At 45.7% G+C, this 22,800-nt stretch overlaps 1 protein-coding gene across 3 annotated transcripts in view; it reads right to left on the bottom strand.

Moving 5' to 3' along the window:
* Positions 1–547: 547 nt before the first annotated feature.
* Positions 548–22,800, bottom strand: part of amotl2a (angiomotin like 2a) — a 45,589-nt gene continuing 23,336 nt past the window's right edge. For all 3 annotated transcript variants that reach the window (XM_078209273.1, XM_078209274.1, XM_078209275.1), the window contains exons 6-12: positions 13,152–13,297; positions 12,903–13,052; positions 11,853–12,043; positions 10,762–10,899; positions 8,099–8,316; positions 3,892–4,101; positions 548–3,545 (exon numbers count right to left, since the gene is read on the bottom strand). In XM_078209273.1, the coding sequence (XP_078065399.1) occupies positions 3,457–3,545; positions 3,892–4,101; positions 8,099–8,316; positions 10,762–10,899; positions 11,853–12,043; positions 12,903–13,052; positions 13,152–13,297 (1,142 nt within the window). In that variant the 3' untranslated portion in view covers positions 548–3,456. The remainder of the gene's footprint in view (positions 3,546–3,891; positions 4,102–8,098; positions 8,317–10,761; positions 10,900–11,852; positions 12,044–12,902; positions 13,053–13,151; positions 13,298–22,800) is intronic.

The raw sequence follows: 22,800 nt of genomic DNA, 5'->3' as shown, positions 1-22,800 counted from the left end.
CCTACATGTAACTCCAGAGCCACAGCAATGTGGTTGACTCTCAACTGCCCTCGGGCAACTAGGGATGGGCAATAAATGTTGGCCAGCCAGCGACACCCATTTCCCACAAATGAATTTTTTAAAACGATGTCCTTTAGGGAGGGAAGTCCCTAAAGTCCTACCTGGTGTGGCCAATATGTAACTCCAGACCCATTGCAATGTGGTTGACTCTTAACTGCCCTTCTGAAATGGCTAAGCAAGCCAAGGACAATTAAGGATGGGCTTGTCAAGAATACCCATATTCCATGAAAGATTAAAAGGGAATTGGCAAAAGCACCAAATATGATGAGGATTTTTTAAAATTGGGATGCTCTGTAATCTAACTTTCGGAAGAGAATTGGAGTAATTTGAGGGAGCAATGGGGGGAAAGGAGGGGAGTGCAGTAATTTAGAAACGATGAAGGAGCTGACAGCAGGAGGGAAAAGGGTGCGATTTTACATTTGGCTCATTGCTGCACTTAAGCTTCAGTTTTTATTATTTAAAACCAAGAATCAGACAGAAAAGGATGGAATGATAGTTACTTTTGATTTTATTACTGAAATGTGTACTGACATTCTAATACAAAAATCCCCATGACTGGGGAACAACTGCATACCATACAGAATGCTGCAGCAATCTCAGGATATGGTGCCTTAACGCAAACACTAAAATTTACATTTAAATACTTATATAAGTTACTCAATAATAATGTAGTTTGTCATCTTTGGCATGAAGATCAATGGCACTAGAATGCAGCCGGTGTCAGGTACAAATATTAATACAAAATATATTAACATCTTTTTCTTTTTTTTTGCTTCACAATATTTTTTGTAAACGGTGTGAATGCTGTCACAAAGTAAAGGCAATGGCCAGCAATTGCACATTATCTGAGAAAAGATCACAATCTAAAAGGCTTAGCAATTCCAACTACTGAATGAAGTGAATTCTGCCCCCCCTCCCCTCACCATGCTGTTCAGATCCCAGTCACCTCTGATAGGTTTGCACCTCTCACCATGTATGGTGAAAATTGATGCCCCAACCATCCCCTTTCATGCAGGTCCCTTGGATCAAGATCCAAGAAAATTCCTTTTCAGCCTGATATTTTGTCAGCTGGCTATCTGACCATGTGTGGCATCACAGTTGCATCTCTAGCTTACAGCTCCAGCCACATGCTTCCCAGAATGTGCCATTGGGCAGCCACCAGGTCTTAGCTGTAGCCAGGCTCAACAGCTGACAAAGGGATAATCAGGCGGAGCCTATAGTTCCACCTGGTTTACACTCCAGGCACCTAGGTTTTGTAAATGACCAATCGTAGTCATTGTGGCAGAAACCAGCTGCCACTCTTCACCTTAGGTTAACTCTGTCTTGCTCTGCATCCTCCTGAACTGGAATACATGAATCTGCTATATTATCAGGGCATTGTGAGAGTGTAATAAACACCAGGATAATTCAGAACACATGGTCATGGAACACTGCAACTCAAGATTTGCTCTTGTCAAACCAAATAACAAAGTGGAACCATATGGGCAGGCAAAACTAAGTTATAAAGGAAAGCCCCACTTCTGCCCCCCCCCCCCTCCCTCTCCCAAAAAAATATCATTCACATTTCTGGTAACTTATGCATGAAATAGTGACCAGTCACATACTCAATTATGTTGTCATCTTATGAATCAGAGCTCCGCCTGTGGCTTCTACTTCCATCAATTCCAACCAAGTAGGGTGGCAGAGTGAGGGAGTGAGAGTGACAGGGCTTGAGGAACACAATTAGAACTCCAGCACTGATTCCAATCTGAAACCTGCAGGTTGAGAGTTGCCACTGTAAGAAACAGAGGCTGGAATTTTACCGCCCTGCCCACCAATGGAATTGGAGCGGGCGAGGGGCGGATAATGGAAAGATCCGTTGAACCTGGGCGAGAATTTACGGTTTCCGAGACAAGTGAGCCCATAAAATCCCGTTCAGTCTTTTTCTAAAACAATCAAGAGCAGGCAGACTGGAACACATCTCCACAGCACAGCTGAGAAGACTGGCAGTACTGGTTTCTGAATGTTCTGGAAACTGGTGGTCAAATACCCAACAGCACTGTTTTGTTTGACTAAGAGGAGCACCGGGCTGTCTGTGTACTGACATATCCCATTATAATGCACTGAAATAACTGTTTAAATATTATTACTGAGGTGTGATGGAAGCTGAAAGTGAGATGTAAATACACTGGTCGGAATTCTACCACCTCGCCCACCACAGAATCGCAGCAGATGAGGGGTGGACAATGGAAATGTGCGTTGACCTTGGGCAGGAATTTCCGGTCTCGCTTGAGCGAGGCTGTAAAATCCCGCACATTGTCTCAGTCCTGCTGACTGAACTGGAATCTCTAACTGGCAATTGGTTCCATGTCATTGGGAGCGTGCATTACCAGCTTGCAATTACTGTGAAGACCCTTGCAGATGGCAGCAGTTGGCAGCAGCCATTACATTTTTTTACATTTGAGAGGTTTGTCTTATTAAAGGTGTAGATTGTAACACTGACGCTATCCTGTTGCACACACACACACAAATCACCAGAAGCAAAATCTGTGCCCCAAAGGTGCTGAGTGTCCCCTTTGTGGAAGGTTACCCAATGAAGCTTGATTGCTACAAATGAAGCAGCAATCTGGGCTCTGTCACAGTGCATACTGCCTGGAAAAACTGCTTTGATTCATTTCCAGTTAAAACTGAATGCAAGAATCTCCTCATCACAAATAGAAATCTTGGGAACCGTTCAAATTAAAATGGAATTTACGTACTCTAAATATCGCTGTTGAGCAATAGTTTCATGGAATAGGAGAACAGAAGAAAATAGAAAACACATATCTGGGCAAAGGAGGAGTGGATGTATCTGCGGCCAGCAGAAAACTGAAATTAGTTTGTAAAGAATGTTGCTAGCAACAGCAAAGGATTACAGAGTCTAAAGCTGAAAGAAAAAAGGTGCTAAAAAGGTCAGATTTACAGCATTATGTACAGTATATATTATGCATAGCACCCTCTAGTGCTATGTATTTTATTTATATATATTTATGGTGCTGTGAAGCTTTTATGCTTGGCAGTTATGTGAAAAAATACTGACTCCTACGAGATCTTCTTGCCCATCACAGAATTCAGCTTCACAGCAGTTTGAATTGTTTGAGTTAATTCATGAGTGGTACACACTTGGCACAAAGAACAGCTCCAGCTCTTCCCATGTGTACAGAAGTCTTTATAGCAGCTTATGGATATGGTAATTTAGGCTACATCTCCCCCCCCGCTTTTCCCCAAACAAAGTTTCATCTCAAAGTCTTTCATGCGCTGAACTCTCATTTTTCTTGTTGTTTTGACATCTGGGTGGAGGAGAAAAAAAAGGCTTTCTGAAGAAGGAGATATTTATGTTTCACAGAAATCCTTCATTTCCTGCTATGATAGTCTTTTTCAAATAAGAATTTCAACCATTTCGCTGTCTGATGATTCCTGGTTTCTGGTATTGCTGGGGACCATATGAGCCACTGGCTGCAAAGTATCTGTGAGGATGAAAAGCAAAAGAACATTCCTCATCAATTTTTATTCTCTTCAACTGACAAAGAACCTTCTCCCTGCGCTCCCCCACCTCCCCGCCCAGGGTTTCAGGATCACCTGCATTTCATCTAAATTGCATAGCTGGAATTCCTTGAGATTAACCCAATCTGCAGGGGTCTAATGTGAAGAGGCCAGAAATGGGAACGTACACAACCTCCAAGTTTACAATCTATGGCTAGGTTGCTTGGCAGTGAATCGCAAGCCCATATGTGCCTTTACCAACTCACTCAATCCCTCCTTCTGTATGACCTCCTCTAACTCGGTGTTTCTAACAACCATGCAGGCACTCACTTGATGAAGTTGCTGGAGGTTTGATGATCTGTAAGCTGACTGCAGCTTCACTGTCTTGTGAATTTGCCTGGGCTGAGGCTGCAGACTCGATCTCTGCCACTTCCTCAGTCTGTGTGCTGCCGTCCCTGCTCCCATGCTTGGCATGGGATGTCAGAGGATGGGAGGTCAAACTGGTTGCCTGATCCCCTGTGAAGTCTTTGATCAAAGCACCTGGAAAGATGAAGAGATTTTCAGCATTTCATTACACTGTAAAACTCACATTAATTTAAACCATGTTTTTACTGATAATATCTTTGCTGTCTGTTTCAATGTAGCTTTTTGCAGGTCACATGAAGCAAACCTTAATGGTCTAAATAGATGGACAAAGTTGCAGGTCAATCGAATATTTTCATACGTGCTAACACCTCGCTCTTAAAAACTGGCATGAAATACCAGGCAAACTTCCCGGATTGCTTGGCACTGGCTAGTGGGTGACTTATTTTTACTGGTGATGAGTTATTTTGAAGCTGGTTGTCTCAGAACATAGGAAATTGGAGCAGTAGGCCATTCAGCCCATCAAGCTTGCTCTGCCATTCAAACAGATCAGGGTTGATCATCTTCCTCTTATGCTTTTCCCCACTATTCCGATATCCCTTGATGTCATGAATATCCAGAAATTTATCCATTTTTGTCTTGAACATGCTCAGTGATTGCACTTCCACATCCCTCTGGGGTACAGAATTCCTAAGATTCACCATCCTCTGAGTGAGGAAATTCCTCCTCATCTCAGTCCTAAATGGCCTACCCCTTATTCTTTGAGGAGAGGGGGTGTGACGGGTCCATCTGGCTCACCAAGTCAGTTACAATACTGCGTTCAGCATCTACTGAACCATCTTGGATACAAAGGATAATGGCATTAGGGTTCTGTATGTAAGCCTTGCTCATGCTAGAAATTATATCCTTGGTGTTGGCAGCCATTCCTGGTGTTACAGTACTGATAGCACCAGGAAGATCGACCAGTACCATTCATTATCCTTTCAATCCAAGATGGTTCAGTAGATGCTGTACGCAGTATTGTAACTGACTTGGTGAGCCAGATGGATCCACAAGGCAGAAGGGCCATCTTTGTGTTGACCAAAGTGGATCTAGCTGAGGAACATACAGCTTATCTTGCTAACGGAAGGATGGTGGAGGGAGACCAGCGATCGAGGTAGATTGGGGGTGTGCTCTGCCGAGGGGGGGGGGGGGGGCCTGCCTCCCAGCGGGGTCCGATCCTGGGTGGGAGGGGTGTCTGCCGGGGGAGCCTGCCTCCCAGGGGGGTCCGATCCCGGGGGGGGGGGGGGGGGGGGGAGGGGGGGGGGCGGTGTCTGCCGGGGGGCCTGCCTCCCAGGGGGGTCTGATCCAAGGGGGGGGGGGGTCTGCCGGGGTGGTTAACAGAGGGGGTCCGCGAAGGATGGTCGAGGAGGATGGTGACTTCACAAGGGCAGAGAGGGCTTCGGAGGTTCCCCTGCAGAATAGAAATCCGCTTCGGACTTTTATTCTGCAGGTCGCTAAAAGCGCAGATCTGGAACGGGCCAGAAGACGGTAAAGTGGGATTTGGCGGTAGAGTTGGGCGCGCGGTTCATTAAGTCGATTTAAATGCATTAGCATGCATTTAAATCGTCAGGCCGCCCGATTCGGGCACGCGTCGGACCTGCGCCCAAATTGAGTGTCGGTAAAGCCGCGATCTGCTCAGAATCGGGTGCAGATCGCGGTATAGGCCCGACGCCCAACCTTACCGTCTCGGGCGCGAAGCTTTGGTAAAATCGGGCCCAGAGAGTCAGGATAAATGGATCATTTTCTCATTTGCAAACTGTAATGAGTGGAGTGCCACAGGGATCATACTGGGGCTTCAACTATTTACAATCTATGAACAAAGAACAAAAGAACAATACAGCACAGGAACAGGCCCTTCGGCCCTCCAAGCCCGCGCCGCTCCCTGGTCCAAACTAGACCATTCTTTTGTATCCCTCCATTCCCACTCCGTTCATGTGGCTATCTAGATAAGTCTTAAATGTTCCCAGTGTGTCCGCCTCCACCACCTTGCCTGGCAGCGCATTCCAGGCCCCCACCACCCTCTGTGTAAAATAGGTCCTTCTGATATCCGTGTTAAACCTCCCCCCTCACCTTGAACCTATGACCCCTCGCGAACGTCATCACCGACCTGGGAAAAAGCTTCCCACCGTTCACCCTATCTATGCCTTTCATAATTTTATACACCTCTGTTAGGTCACCCCTCATCCTCCGTCTTTCCAGTGAGAACAACCCCAGTTTACCCAATCTCTTCTCATAACTAAGCCCTTCCATACCAAGCAACATCCTGGTAAACCTCCTCTGCACTCTCTCTAAAGCCTCCACGTCCTTCTGGTAGTGTGGCGACCAGAACTGGGTGCAGTATTCCAAATGCGTCCGAACCAACGTTCTATACAACTGCAACATCAGACCCCAACTTTTATACTCTATGTCCCGTCCTATGAAGGCAAGCATGCCATATGCCTTATTCACTACCTTCTCCACCTGTGATGTCACCTTTAAGGATCTGTGGACTTGCACACCCAGGTCCCTCTGCGTATCTACACCCTTTATGGTTCTGCCATTTATCGTATAGCTCCCCCCTACGTTAGTTCTACCAAAATGCATCACTTCGCATTTATCTGGATTGAACTCCACCTGCCATTTCTTTGCCCAAATTTCCAGCCTATCTATATCCTTTCATAGCCTCTGACAATGTTCCTCATTATCTGCAAGTCCAGCCATTTTTGTGTCTTCTGCAAACTTACTGATCACCCCAGTTACAATTTCTTCCAGATCGTTTATATAAATCACAAACAGCAGAGGTCCCAATACAGAGCCCTGTGGAACACCACTAGTCACAGGCATCCAGCCGGAAAAAGACCTTTGTTAATGACTTGGTCTTGTGGTTCAGTGGCTCTGCCTCTGAGCCAGCATGTCCCACCCCAAGGCTTGATGGTCAAGGAAGGTGCTTTCATAATGTGGTCAAACAGGTCGAGTCTCAACCTGCAAATCCTTCCAAACATGCCAATGGCTGGCAGTAAGAGCAAGAAAGATTCCTGGTCAGCCGCGCATTATGTGGAGTGGTATCCAACAAGCTATAAGCCCCTGGCAACAGACAAGTGTTATAGGGTCATATTCCCAGAACAGACAAGTGACCTGTTCTGGGAATAACTTGCTATGGAAACAGACGAAAGTCTACCTGAGGGCACCACGAGGTCCAGGAAGAGAATTGGAGACTTGGTTGAAGGCTCTGACTGTACTGTAGCCAGATTTTTGTTGTGAAGAGGATACAAAGTATTTTCAAAGGGATACAGAAAGATTAGGTGAGTGGGCAAAAATTTGACAGATGGAGTACAATGTAGAAAATGTGAAATTGTCCACTTTGGTAGGAAGAATGGAAAATCAGAATATGATTCAAATGTCGAGAAATTGCATAATGTAGAACAGAGGGTTCTGGGTATTCTTGTACATGAATCACAAAAAATTGACATGAAAGTACAGCAAGTAATTAGAAAGGCAAATGGAATGTTGATCTTTATTGCAGATGGGATAGAATATAAAAATAGAGAAGTCTTGTTACAATTGTACAGCGCATTGGTCAGATCATACTTAAGAGAACTGTGTGCAGTTTTGTTCAGCTTACTTAAAAAGGCACATACTTGCATTGGAAGCATTTCAGAGGAGGTTCATTTGGTTGGTTCTTGGGATGAGGGCTTTGTCTCTTTAGGAAAGGTTGAGCAGGTTGGGCCTATGCTCATTGACATGTCGGAGAATGAGAGGTGATCTGAGGAGGCTTGGCAAGGTAAATGTAGTAATAATGTTTCCCTCAAAAGGGATCTAGAACTAAGGACCACAGTTTTAGAAAAAGGGGTCTCCCGTTTAAGATGGAGATGATGGAGGAATTTCTTCTCTCAGAGGGCTTTGGAATTCTCTTCCCAGACAGCAGTGGAGGCTGGGCCATTAAATATATTCAAGGCTGAGTTAGGCAGGATCTACAAGTGAATCAAAGGTCATGAGGGACAGGTAAGAAAGTGGAGTTAAGGCCACAATCAGTTTAACCATGATCTTATTAAATGGTGGAGCAGGCTCGATGGGCTGAATGGCCTATTCCTGCTCCGATTTCTTATGAAATGAGAAGACATTTATGTTAAAGCAACAAAAAACATTTAATTACCTGATGTGACTTTTGTTGCTTTGTCAAGGAACTTCTCACTGCCCAGTTGGTTGATGGAACTGGCGTGGCTCACTCCAGTGGCCATTGCGATAGATGGGACTGATCTTGCAGGCCGGAGAGTAGGCTGTTCGGTCTTTACTTGGTCCCTTCTCGAGCGCTGATGGAGGACTTTGATGATGGCATCCTTCTCCAGGATTTGTGCATGCAAGGCTTTAATCCTAAAAGCAAGAGAAGCACATCTTTACTTACATCCAGCATTCCTTCTGATATTTTTATCAAGTGCGTGGGTGACCTCTTTAAGTGCAGACACTTTAATTTTTTTGTGTGGTCATGTACACATGATAATTTCTTAACCCAGAGAGTGGTGAATGTGTGAAATTCAATACCACGGAAAGTAATTGAGGCCAAAACATTGTGCGATTTCAAGACGAAATTAGACAAAGCTCTTGGGGCTAATGGGATTAAGGAATTTGGGGGGAAGGTGGGATTAGATTTGATTTGGTTTGGTTTATTATTGTCACAGGTATTAGCATACAGTGAAAAGTATTGTTTCTTGCGTGCTATACAGACAAAGCATACCGTTCAAAGAGCAGGAAACGAGAGAGTACAGAATGTAGTGTTACAATCATAGCTAGGGTGTAGAGAAAGATCAACTTAATGCAAGGTAGGTCCATTCAAAAGTCTGATGGCAGCAGGGAAGAAGCTGTTCTTGAGTCGGTTGACCTCAGACTTTTGTATCTTTTTCCTGAAGGAAGAAGGTGGAAGATAGTATGTCTGGGGTGCGTGGGGTCCTTAATTATACTAGCTGCTTTGCTGAGGCAGCAGGAAGTGTAGACAGAGTCAATGGATAGGAGGTTGGTTTGCGTGATGGATTGGGCTACATTCACGACCTTTTGTAGCTTCTTGCAGTCTTGGGCAGAGCAGGAGCCATTCCAAGCTGTGATACAACCAGAAAGAATGCTTTCTATGGTGCATCTGTAAAAGTTGGTGAGAGTCATAGCTGACAGGCCAAATTTCCTTAGTCTTCTGAGAAAGTAGAGGCGTTGGTGGGCTTTTGTAACTATAGTGTCGGCATGGGGGGACCAGGACAGGTTGTTTGTGGCCTGGACACCTAAAAACTTGAAGCTCTCGACCCTTTCTACTTCGTCCTCATTGATGTAGGCCTGGGCATGTTCTCCTCTAAGCTTCCTGAAATCGATGATAATCTCCTTCATTTTGTTGACATTGAGGGAGAGATTATTGTCGCCGCAACAGTTCACCAGATTCTCTATCTCATTCCTGTACTCTGTCTCGTCATTGTTTGAGATCTGTCCCACTACGGTGGTGTCGTCAGCAAACTTGAAAATTGAATTGGAGGGGAATTTGGCCATACAGTCATTGGTGTATAAGGAGTATAGTAAGGGGCTGAGGACACAGCCTTGTGGGGCACTGGTGTTGAGGATGATCATGGAGGAGGTGTTGTTGCCTATCCTTACTGATTGCGGTCTGTGGGTTAGGAAGTTCAGGATCCAGTTGCAGAGGGAAGAGCCAAGGCCTGGAATTTGGAGATGAGTTTCGTGGGAATAATAGTGTTGAAGGCTGAGCTGTAGTCAACAAATAGGAGTCTGACATAGGTGGCTTTGTTGTCCCGGTGTTCCAGGCTTGAGTGCAGGGCCAGGGAGATGGCGTCTGCTGTGGACCTGTTGCGGTGATAGGCAAACTGTAGTGGATCCAGGTAGTCTGGGAGGTTGGAATTGACTGGTACCATGACTAGCCTTTCGAAGCACTTCCTAATGATGGATGTCAGAGCCACCGGACGATAGTCATTGAGGCACACTGCTTGGTTTTTCTTAGGTACCAGGATGATGGTCATCTTCTTAAAGCAGATGGGGACCTTACCTTGTTGTAAAGAGAGGTTTAAGATGTCTGCAAATACCCCCGCCAGCTGATCCGCGCAGGATCTGAATGCTCGTCCGGGCATCCCATATGGGCCAGTTGCTTTCCATGGGTTGACTTTTAACAATGCTGCTCTGACATCTGCAACGGTGACCCCAGATACAGGTTCATCCAGGGCTTCCAGGGTGGAGGGCATGCTCTCGCTGACCTCTTGCTCAAAACGGGCATAGGATGCATTGAGCTCATCAGGAAGGAGTACATTGGAGCCGGCGGTTTTACATGCCTTCATCTTGTAGCCTGTAATTTCTTGCAGACCTTGCCATAGGCGGGGGCCTGTGTGGCTAACCTGGGACTCTAGCTTGGTCAGGTACTGTCTTTGATGGATCTCCTTAGATCGTATCTGGTTTTCTTGTATAGTTCAGGGTCACCTGACTTATCGGGTATTGAATTTGATGATTAGTCCAAAGATGTGCGGGTTAGGTTGATTGGTCATGTTAAATTGACCCTAGTGTCAAGGGATTAACAGGGTGAATATGTGAGGTTATGGGAATAGGGCTGGGATTGTTGTTGGTCCAAATGGCCTCCTTCTGCACTGTAGGGATTCTATGATCAGCCATGATCAAACTGAATAGTGGAGCAGGCTTGAAGAACCGAATGGCCTACTCCTTCTTCTATTTTCTATGTTTCATCGATGTGGTCAGTATAGAGATAGATACTCAGTTCTGAAGAAATTAATCAGTATATAACTTCAATACATCTCGAATTCGGCTGAAAATAAAATGGTCTACCTGCTCTCCATCTCTTGATGACGATGACTGCTCGCAATGACCTCTCCACTCTCGTAGTAAACATGCTTCCCTAAGGAGCCACCGTTGAAACTGCTGTTCGGGGAATGACGAGGTGAGTGATTGATGATTGTGGTGTCTCTGTAGAAATAAAGAAATCACTTATCTTTCCACTGAAGGCTGAAGGTGACAGGATAGAAGTCTTTAATATTCTGAAGGGGTCTGATAGGGCAGACCAAGAAAGGATATTGCCTCTTCAAACCAGTAGCAGAATTGGCCCTTATATCAAGACCCCAGGGGTGGGAGTCTCACCAACTGAGAGCTACCACCCAATCAATCTTGACAGCTCTTGGACCAGAGGTAGTTTCAAGGTGTGAGGTTCACAGGGAGAAAGGTGGGTGGAGGGGGGGGGGAGGGGTTTGGCAGCAAGGACAGTGTGTGGCTTCCAGTGGGCACCCCTTCTCAATGTCAAATCCCCATGTGCACCACGTGGCTACAAACCCACCTGCAGCTGGCTCCTCCACAAGCAGTGGTGGAATGGGATTCTTAAGTGGTCACTAATTGGCGACTTAAGAATCTTAATTGGCGACGGGTTGGCAAAGTCAATCAAGGGCCTTCCCACCCAGAACTTAATTCTGGCGGAGGTGGGAATGTGGTGGGGTTTCAGTATTTCCCCATCTCACCAAATGACCTCCCATTCCTGCCTCCAAGCTCACCACCAGAAGATTCTGCCCTCACTAAAGCAAGGGGTAATTGAGATGAATAGCTTAGATATTAAGAGAGAGAAAGGAATATGGTGATAGGGTGGGGTGAAGTATGATGGGTGGATGCTCGTATGGAGAATTAACACTGGCATGAAACCACCAGATCGAATGGCCTATCCCAAGTTTTAGCAGTTACACTTCTTTCAAAAGGTAGATAAAGACTGTTTTGGAAACTGGGACAGTAAAAAAAAAGGAAAAATTAAAAAGAGGGGGTTAAATTCACAGTCTATCCAACGCCCAGTACAAAATATCTAAAGTAATTGAGATGGAAGGAAGGAGAATTTATTCAGAGACGCAGTGATGGGGAGTTTGTCTGAACATAGCACCTACCGCTGGGTAGCTGCAGTGGCAGCAGCATCCATTGCAAATTGCCTCATGGTGCTCTCTTCCAGATACTTCTGTTCCCATTTGGTCATGTCAGCTTCCAGAGCTAGGATCCGCTCTTCTTTCTCCCGGAGCAGCTCCATCAGTGCTGGAGCACTGTTTTCCGAGGTTCCAGGATTCTGGATCATTGCCTGACGCTGCCAGGGAAAAGACAGCGTGAACTCTTATTACACAGAAACAAACAGATCAGTTGCTCCTATAGGCTGATATGCAAGTGGAGTATTGAGGGAGTGCTACACTGCCACACTTCAGGTGAAATGTTAAACTGAGATCCCATTTGCTTTCTTGGGTGGATGTAGAAGATCACATAGCACTACTTTGAAAAACAGCAAGGGGAGTTTTCCTTGATATCTTGGCCACATTCATCTGATCACTATGCATTGGCTGTTTGTGGGAGCTTGCTGTGCACAAATTGGCTGCTGCATTTGTTTGATCATAACAGTGACTACAGTTCAAAAGCACACCTGCAAAGCACTTTTGGACAACCTGAGGATATAAATGGCGCTATATAAATGCAAATTATCCATAATCCAAGCACTAAATACATGATTTATATGAATTTTCGATTTAAATCTCTTCAAGACTCAATTTTACTTTGGGGTGATTCCATTATCTGGTGCCTTTATTGCCCATTAAATCACAGGACATAAACCCCTAGGGTGGGATTTTCTGTCCTGCCAAAGTTGGACTTCCTATTGGCGGGGCGAGTGAGCAGTACAAAACACTGTAAACTCCAGCAGGACTGAAAGATCCCACCAGTGGCCAACGACAGGCCACCCTCCACCGCTGGGAAACGCAAGTGACCAGAAAATCCTGCTCACAATGTCCTAAAGCTGGGTGGCAAGATTCCCTCTTGTTGATCAGTCATAATCTAGTTTTCGTCAGTAAATCTATCTACTTCCACACCAAGTCACCAAGGAGGAATTTAACAGTATAAAAGACAATCTGAAAGGCACAACTGTACAATTAACTGAAAGGTTTGGGCTCTTCAATTACCTGCTGCGTTCGCAGACTCTTTAATTCCTGCTCCAATCGATTCCTCAGTCGCAGTTCCAGTTGTTCTCGTTTCTCACATGCCGCCTGTAGCTGAGTCAGTGCGTGCTGCAGTTTCTCGACCTTTTCGACATACGCTCTCTTCCTCCTCAGCTGAAAGATAGGTAGAAGAAACATGCCCGAGGTTAAGTGATCCCACTTTTTCATTGTGGTCTTTAATTCAGGAATTTGGATAGAATTTGTGCTAAATACCTCATCTTCCAGCCGCACTACTTTGAACTGTGTGCTGTTGAGCGCCTGGTCAAGAAGCTCCATTCGTTTGTGCTGTTCTTCACTCCTGCTGTGCGACAGGGTCAATTCCCTTCGAAGCTGTTCCTTTTCTTGCTGTTGTTCTCGATCTGTCAGAACACAAACAGCAAAATAATCATTCCGAGCTCCTTCTCTAATTCAGAAGAAGATTTTAACACAAATGTGATCTGGGAATGTATTCTGATTTTTGAAAAATCAAACACCTTTAAAAAATCAGCAGAGATAGCAAGTCAAAATAGATATCCTCTTGAAGATGAGTTAATGGACTGTAGCAGGTGCTGGATATAGCTGCATAAGTAAAAAAAACTTCCACAATCCCAATAAGAACTTTTCTGAATGTTAAGAGGGTGAATTGCCCAGTGGAACTGGAACAGCAGCACTGTGTTGGGCTGGGGAGTGCAGGAGAAGAATCTTCCCCCAGTTGCTTTGAATAGGCTACAGCCTAACATCAAACACAGACCGGGCTATCCATGCAGGCTGAGTTATGGGGATAGAAGCTGCCAAGGACATGGTCCTCTGATGGCCCTGTAGTACCACAGAAAATCCAGTTTCTGTTTCTGCTGATGGCATTGATCACAGATCTGGCTCACTGTGAATGACTGCAGCATCCACTGAATTCAATAAAAATCTGGAATTAAAAGTCTAATGATAACCATAAACCATTGATGATTGTTGTAAAAACCCATCTAGTTTACTAATAACCTTTAGGGAAGGAAATCTGCCATCCTTACCTGGTCTGGTCCACATGTGACTCCAGACCCACAGCAATGTGGTTGACTCTTAACTGCCCTCTGCAATGGCTGATCGAGCCACACAGTTCAAGGGATGAGCAATAAATGCTGGCCAGCTGACACCCATGTTGACACCCAAATCCCCTGAATGAATAAACAGTCCAAAAGCTCCAGATTACAGTGCCAATATATATTAATATCTTATTCCAATGTTTATGTCCACCCAGTGCCCTAGGACACTTGGAAGTAACATTCACAGAGCAGGGCTTTGCGATGTTATATGACAGTCTGTGATGCGGATCAATTGCTGCAGTTTACTCATCTGGCCATCTGGTGTTGCTGTGGGGGAATATTTCACTTGTAACCCAGGCTCACTGCAATTGTGGCTGATTATCCAGTTATGTCATTTATTTTGAGTTGCTGAGTTTGTTTCTCTTACATAAAGGACAATGGAGAAATTGCATTTTTATAGCATATATCTACGTTCCAGTTACAACCAATGAGGTACTTCCGAATTGTAGCTACTGCTATACTATAGGAAATGTAGCCATCAATTTGAGCACAGCAAGATCCCACTGAGAGCAATGAGATATTGACCAGATATTCTAGTCATACTGTTGAGGGATAAAATTGGCCAGGACATCCCCACCTCTTCTTCAAAGCAGTGCCATGAGTTCTTTCACATCCACCTGAGAGGCAGATGTGTCCTTGGTTTAATGTCTCATCTAAAAGACAATATCCACAGTATGACAGTGGAATGTCAGTCTAGATTATATTCAGGTCTCTGGAGTGGGATTGGAATCCATAGACTTCTGACTCAGAATCAAGAGCGCCAAATATGCGGCCTTTAATTTCAGTATCTGTATTTCCTCCATTTTAACAATTAATATAAAATTATTTAAGTCTTTCATTTACATTTTGTGTGGCCAGCGGCCAGAGTTATCCATCAGAGGATACTGCTGTTTCCCATGGAACATCTGCCTGCTCTTAAGACATATCTTATCAAAACAACTCAAATTCCACCCCTCACTAGCCCCATCCTTTCACTGGTTCCACACTTTCCATACTGCTCTATCCCCTTTCTGTCCCCTTTATCCCTACTCAGTTCTCAATGGTCCAAAGGTTGATAGCATCCAACAGTAACTCTAGGAACTCACCTCAACTTTAACTAGCCTTAACTAGCAACTCAACTTAAGTTTACTTTAACTGCACTCTCCTCCCCCTGAGTGCCAGAGGAACAATATTGTGGCTATTATTTCCAAGCCACTCACTATCCTGATTTTATTGGTATGAGTGGCACTGGCTGGGCCATCATTTCTTGTCTATCCCTAGTGGCCAATGAACTGAATTTCAACCACATTGCAGTGGATCTGGCTCGACCAGGCATTAATGAACCAGATGGATTTTTACAACAATGGTTTCATTAGACTTTTAATTCCAGATATTTTTATTGAATTCAAATTTCAACATCTGCCATGGTAGTATTTGAACCCAGGTCCCCAGAGCATTACACTGGGCTACTAGTCGAATGACAATACCACAACACTACCACCTGCTTACCCTCCACCTGACTTGGAAATGTATTTTTCTGCATTGTTGCTGTGTCAAAATCCTGGAACTCCCTTCCCAACAGCACTGGGAGTGTACCTACACCACATGGATGGCAGAAGTTTGAGAAGGCTCACCTTTTGCACATTCCCCACCACTACAGCCTGTGCCTTCAACATCTCAGCCTGGAATTCACTGAATCATGGGATCCCTACGGTGCCATTTGACCTATCAAGTCTGCACCAACTCCCTGACAGAGCATCTGACCCAGGCCTACCCCAATGCACTATCCCCGTAACCCCATGCATTTTTAGAGCATCTGACCCAGGCCTACCCCAATGCACTATCCCCGTAACCCCATGCATTTACCCCAGTAATCCACCTAACCTACACATCTTGGGACATTAAGCGATAATTTAGCATGGTCAATTCACCTAACCTGCACATCTTTGGAGTGTGGGAGGAAACCAAGAACACCCGGAGGAAACCCACGCAGACATGGGGAGAATGTGCAAACTCCACACAGTCACCCAAGGCCGAAATTAAACCCGGGTCCCTGGAGTTGTGAGGCAGCAGTGCTAACCACTGTGCCACCTGAATTCTGTCCCTAAAACGCTCCTCCTTTAAGATGCTCCAAAAACCCATGTTTTTGACAAGCTTTCAGCCATCCCTTTCGATGTTTCCTTCTTTGGCTTGGTGTTCGATGATGTCTGATGCTGCTCATGAAGCACCTCAGAATGAGTATTACATTCAAAGTGCTATACAAAGGCAAGTTGTTGTTATTGGGACAACTAGGGAATTATAATAAAGGAACACTCCTAACTCCATGTTTGTTTGATGTGCAACAGTCATGGGAGACCAATCATTTGTGATTCACAAATCCATCTCTGGCTGGGCATTGTCAGCCAAGTTCTGCATGATTCACACAGCAGTACAAAGACGCCTGTTTGAGCAGTGTTCCTCACTGACTGTTCACAGAACACGGTTCTAGATAAAACAAATATTAGGAACTTCGTCTACCCAATGTTGAGGAACAAATTGTAATCCTGCATTCTATAATTAAGGAAACAGCATCGAGTCCAGGGACACTGGACTAATTGCTGCACAGACTGCTGGAGTCATGACTCAATGAAATGGAACAGTTTGAGAAAGGCTCTGCTTTATGTTCCAGCTCATAATCCTTCTTTAGCAAGTTTGCAAATAATTGTGCTAAAGCATAAATGCTGACATTTTTTCTTGTTTAACTTAACTGTTCCAGTAAAAGCTCCATGTATTAATATCAACAGAAACCCACATCCCACATTCCTATCCCCTCCCCTACCCTCAAGGGAATGACGGAAAGGCCTGGGTAGGCTCCTAACTTCCTGCTATAAAGTTTAAGCATTTCACAAAGAATGTGCTTCAGGGCGGGAAGATGGGAGGAGGGGAAGCTCGGCTGTTGGTGCAAGTCATGGGACACATTCCTCCTGACCTACATACTTAACAATCACATACATTCCGACAGCAATACCTCCCAGAGCAAACCCAAATTAACACTTTCCTGACCGTGGCATGCTCAGAAAAATCCAAAAGATACAGGCTGAGGCCAAACGAGGGTTGGAAATGCAATGAGCAACTCAGGTTTTGACTTTTTAAGAAATCCTGATCTCGAGCTGAGTAGAGGTGAAATGAAGAGACCTTGAATAGATCTCAGCCTGTGTTGCACCAGCTCAATATTCAATGAAGTATTTCTGTGGCAGTAATTTTAGAGTGATCTTTTCAGTATTCATTTGTTTTACTCTGCAGTCTGATTTACACCTCTCTCATTTTTTAATATTTTAATTTATTGTAATTTCAACAGATCCAGTGAGGTACACACCCGACCATGTCTGTGATTAGTGGGACTGTGCAGACATAGCTGACCACTTTTTGTTCCTGTGCCCAGAGTCTGACAACAGCTTAGCATTTTCCCCTGAGATTGTGCCTTAACCAGACTGCTGGTATTATTTTTAGAACCTCAATGTAACCAACCCTATTGCCTTGTTCCGGGGCATAAATTCTGCCAATCCCCTGCCCAAATGTATCACCACTCACTCGCTCCCTCATTCACTTGCACACTCACTCACACACTTAAAAACATACGAACACGTATAACACACATTCATACCCAGACTCACACATACAGAATCACCCTCACTTACACAACGGATTATACCACTGACTGGTTGTTCAGTGGTCAGAAGAAAGATGAGAATGTTGAATAGGACAGGGAAGGAATGCAGTTGGATCAGGGTAAATGGTGCAGATTCCCTTCATGCTACATTCTGTTTACTGGGCATGGCAATTGTTCCAACTGTGACTAACAGAATCGCACTCTATGTTGGTTACAAACAACATTGCACAACTGAGTCACAGACTGAATACCCAAACACATTTGGACTGACTCCCAAAGGCTGGGGAGCAGGAATTCAATGGGGTTTTCAGACAGTGTTGGGTAAGGTTGGAGGGAAAAGTAAGATCCAAGCTCTCATTCCTGGAGTCTGGCAATGATGTGGAAAAGGCATTGATGTGGTTAAGGCATGTACATAAAGCAGTGCTGGTGTCCCAAATATTCCATGGCAGAGGAACAGTAACTGCATGAATTACTGTATTTAGGAACACACTGTGCCAAGAGGTAGCTCAGTGAGAATGTCTAGAAAACCTTGCTACAATTCCAACCTATCTGGTTGCATTGTTGTCTTGAAACAGAACATTTCTCACACATGCAACCACCTTTAATGATTCACCAACCCAAAAATTGATTTCCGCGCAGTCCTGGGTAAGGCTGCTTGTTTACCGTTCTGCCTTTATCTCATCCTCAGGGTGTGGGTATCACTGACAATGCTGCCTTTTATTATCCATTCTTAGTTGCCCTAACAACTATGACTTTGTAGGCACTTTGGAGGGCATGCGGGTGTGTGTCTGGAGTCACATAACACAGACTGGGTAAGGGTGGCAGGTTTTCTTCCCTGAAGGAATAGTAAACAGTTGGAATTCTCTACCCCAGAGGACTGTGGAGTCTCAGTCAGTGAGTACCTTCAAGGCAGAGATTGATAGATTTCCAAATATAAAGATATCAAGGGACATGGGGAAAATGGCCTTGAGGGGGAAGATCAGCCTAGTTGAATGGTGGAGCAGGCTGAAGGGACCCAATGGCCTACTCCTGCCATATTTTCTATGTTCCTATGTTGAATTTTTGCCACAATCTGACAGCTTCATTGCCACTTTTACTGATCCAAGCTTTTAATTTCCCGATATATTAAACTGAATTCATATTTCCAAACTGCCATGGTGGGGTTGGAGCTCAGGCTGTCTGCATCATTCATCCAGGCGGAACAATGATTGTTCAGACAAACACTGGCATTAGCTGTGCTGCTACAGTCACCTGTCAGTACACACTCAAAAGGAAGAGAAAAACCGAAAAACCTATATAAACATTTACCACCTTTAAATGTACAATTCAAATTAAACATAGCACCACCCAATAAATCTGAAACAGATCTCGCTCTTTTTAAATTGCTGCTTTCCATTCCTGATACAGGGTCGCTTACACATCTAGACTGTGAGTGCCAGCAGGCTTATCTGAACCAGGAATGCATCAATGTGAGAAATGAGCAAGGAATGAGGAGTACAGGAGGAGTGAGCGAAGCTGAGGGAGGAGTGAGCAAGGAATTCAACACAGTGAGGAATGCATCATAAGTAGGACATTATCCCCCGCAGCCTATATCCCAGCACACAGACACATTCCAACAGCAGTGACTGCACAGCCATGAGGTCTGGAGTCTTCCCTAGCTCAGAGGTACTGACATTGATTGTACAAGTCTTACTGGTGCCTCTGGCTGAGGGCAGTTAACTCCACACTTGGCAGTGTATTAATGACCTGTGCCATTGGGCAAAGCCTAGGTGAGGCTGTGAGACTCAAACGTCTGACATCCATGTCATTACAAATATCTGACCCAGGAATCTTTTTAGAAAAATCAAAATGCCCCCCTCCAGCTTATACCTAGTTCAGCAGAAAGGATCTGCACGCATTCAGACAGTAACATTGGGCCCGATTTTACCAAAACCTCCTGCCCGTTTTTGGGCGCGAAATCACGGTAAAGTTGGGCGTTGGGCCTATACCGTGATCTGCACCCGATTCCGAGCAGATCGCGGCTTTACCAACACTCGATTTCCCGAATCGGGCGGCCTGACGATTTAAATGCATTAGCATGCATTTAAATCAACTTAATGAACCGCGCGCCCAACTCTACCGCCAAATCCCACTTTACCGTCTTCTGGCCCGTTCCGAATCCGCGCTTTTAGCGACCTGCAGAATAAAAGTCGGAAGCAGATTTTTATTCTGCAGGGGAACCTCCAAAGCCCTCTCTGCCCTTGTGAAGTCACCATCCTCCTCGACCATCCTTCGCGGACCCCCCCGCTAACCACCCCGGCAGACCGCCCCCCCCCCCCCGGGATCAGACCCCCCTGGGAGGCAGCCCCCCCCGGCAGACACCGCCCCCCCCCCTCGGGATCGGACCCCCCCGCTAACCACCCCGGCAGACCCCCCCCCCCCCCCGGGATCAGACCCCCCTGGGAGGCAGGCCCCCCCGGCAGACACCGCCCCCCCCCCCGGGATCAAACCCCCCTGGGAGGCAGGCTCCCCCGACTGACCCCCCCCCCCCCCCCCCCGGGATCAGACCCCCCTGGGAGGCAGGCCCCTCGGCAGACCCCCCCCCCCCCCCCAGGATCGGACCCCCCTGGGAGGCAGGCCCCCCCGGGATCAGACCCCCCCTGGCAGAGCGCACCCCCAACCTACCTCGATCGCTGGTCTCCCTCCACCATCCTTCCGTTAGCAAGATAAGCTGTATGTTCCTCAGCTAGATCCACTTTGGTCAACACAAAGATGGCCCTTCTGCCTTGTGGGTCCATCTGGCTCACCAAGTCAGTTACAATACTGCATTCAGCATCTACTGAACCATCTTGGATACAAAGGATAATGAATGGTACTGGTCGATCTTCCTGGTGTTATCAGAACCGTAACACCAGGAATGGCTGCCGACACCAAGGATATAATTTTTAGCATAAGCAAGGCTTACATGCAAAACCTAATGTCATTATCCTTTGTATCCAAGATGGTTCAGTAGATGCTGAACGCAGTATTGTAACTGACTTGATGAGCCAGATGGACCCGTCACATCCCCTCTCCTCCTTCCACCCCCCCCCCCCCCCCCCCCCCCCCAGGAGGGTGATCTGGGTCCCGCCTCCTCTCCTCCTCCCCCGCCCCCCCGCTCCCAGATGATCTGGGTCAGAGAGCTGCTCTCTCTGCTTTTTTCTCCCCGCTCGGACGCGCTGCTTCGGATTTTATTTTCAAACTGCGCATGCACAGTTCAGAGCTCCGATTGTTCCGGCAGCGCTAAGCCCCGCCCACAGCGCGAATCGGACCAGAGCCGGCAAAACACGTATGGGCGCGCTGGAAAGAGGATTCCAGGCTCGGGTCTATTTGACGCCCAGATTCGGCACTTAGACTCAAAATGGTAAAATCAGGCTCATTGCATGGTCAAAGTGCCATTCATATCTGTTTTTCATAACTAACCAGTAACCAATTAGCTCCACACATTATTGATTTTTGTGCTAAATTAACCAACAAAAGATGTGATAGATTCCTAGCCATTTAATTTAACAGTCAGCCTTTTGAGCAGAATGGGTTGTCTGTTTTCGATGTTGCATTATATCTGCTTTGCTGTTTGTTTTGGAAAGTGCAGCAGCCACAGGCTCAAACACAGCTCTCAGGAGATTGGAAGCTTTCGAAAGATTCCAATCAGCCAGTGAATAGCGCCTGCTCTCAGCCTCCCCTCCTGACCTTACCACAAGGACACGTTAGCAAGGGCAAGAGCAAACATGTCTGCTTATGATACAGTACATGTGAGTGGCGTGTTAATAATGCTGCATAAACTTAACCTGTCCATTAATTCTGCCCATGTTATTTAAGAGCAAATTAGTGGTGCTTGAGGATTGGCAGAGGGAGGGACACAACAGCCAGAATCACCTGAGGTATGCTTGGAATTTAAACTGCCTTTATTATCACAGGGGATAAGTGTTCCTGTGCCAAGAGCAGCTTGTTTAGCCCTCAGCTCCTGAAGCTGTTCACTGTCTTTGTACAACTGAACTAAACCCTGAGGAATTTACCAATTGGAGTACCTTTGAGAGTGGAGTGGAGTGGTAGGGAATCGCAGGAAGGGAAGGGGAGGCTACTATTTGATAACATTATACTTAAAGCTATGAGGGTGTCTTTGATAAAAATAGAAAATACTGGAAAACTCAGCAGGTCTGACAACATCTGTGAGAGAGCTATATTTTTGAGTCAGGATGACCTGTTGAGATGTTCCAGCATTTTCTGTTTTTGTTTCAGATTCCAGCATCTGCAGTATGTTGCTTTTATATTAGGGTATCTTTAGTAATAGTTCCATCTTGCTCACTGGTTACTGGGGAGATGGGCCTTTTGCCTTCAACAGCCTGATTGCTGAAACCCATCAGTGATGCAGTGGTCAACGTTTCCTCAGACCAGACTGGAGGTGAGGTACAGAACCCACCTTCAGCACGCATTGTAAAATCAAAGATCACATTGCACCATATTGTGCTGACACTGGCTGAAACCAATGGCATAAACCAAGATCCTTTACTCCATGGACTCATCAAGTGATTAGCTGAGCTGCTCAAACCAGGAGGATCCCAGGATCAATCTAGTGTTGTGTTAATCACTCAGGGTTAAGGAAGAAAGACAAGGACAAGGAGAGACAACATTAGCCTCAGCACTTGAGGAAGACCATGGTAAAGCTGACCAGGCTTCCATGTCCAAAATGCACCAGAAACATGCATTTTGTTTGAATGTGAATGGAGGTTGTGAACAGTGAGGTGCAGAATACACGGAATATTCCCCACTGAAGGAGTTGGAAGGAGAGGAAGGGATAGGGATAAGATTAGCTGAGGAAAACGAAGGGAGCAGCAAGTTAGAGTCATAGAGGTTTACAGCATGGAAACAGGCCCTTCAGCCCAACTTGTCCATGCCGCTCTTTTTTTTAACCCCTAAGCCTGTCCCAATTGCCCGCATTTGGCCCATATTCCTCTATACCCATCTTACCCATGTAACTATCTAAACTTTTAAAAGACAAAATTGTACCCACCTCTACTACTACCTCTGGCAGTTTGTTCCAGACACTCACTACTCTCTGTGTGAAAAAATTGCCCCTCTGTACCCTTTTGTATCTCTCCCCTTAAACCTATGCCCTCTAGTTTTAGACCCCCCTACCTTTGGG

This window comes from Mustelus asterias, chromosome 3 (assembly GCF_964213995.1).
Source record: "Mustelus asterias chromosome 3, sMusAst1.hap1.1, whole genome shotgun sequence".
NCBI classification, from domain to species: Eukaryota; Metazoa; Chordata; class Chondrichthyes; order Carcharhiniformes; family Triakidae; genus Mustelus; species Mustelus asterias.
Note: the sequence above shows the minus strand (reverse complement) of the source record. Positions and strands in the feature narration are given on the sequence as shown.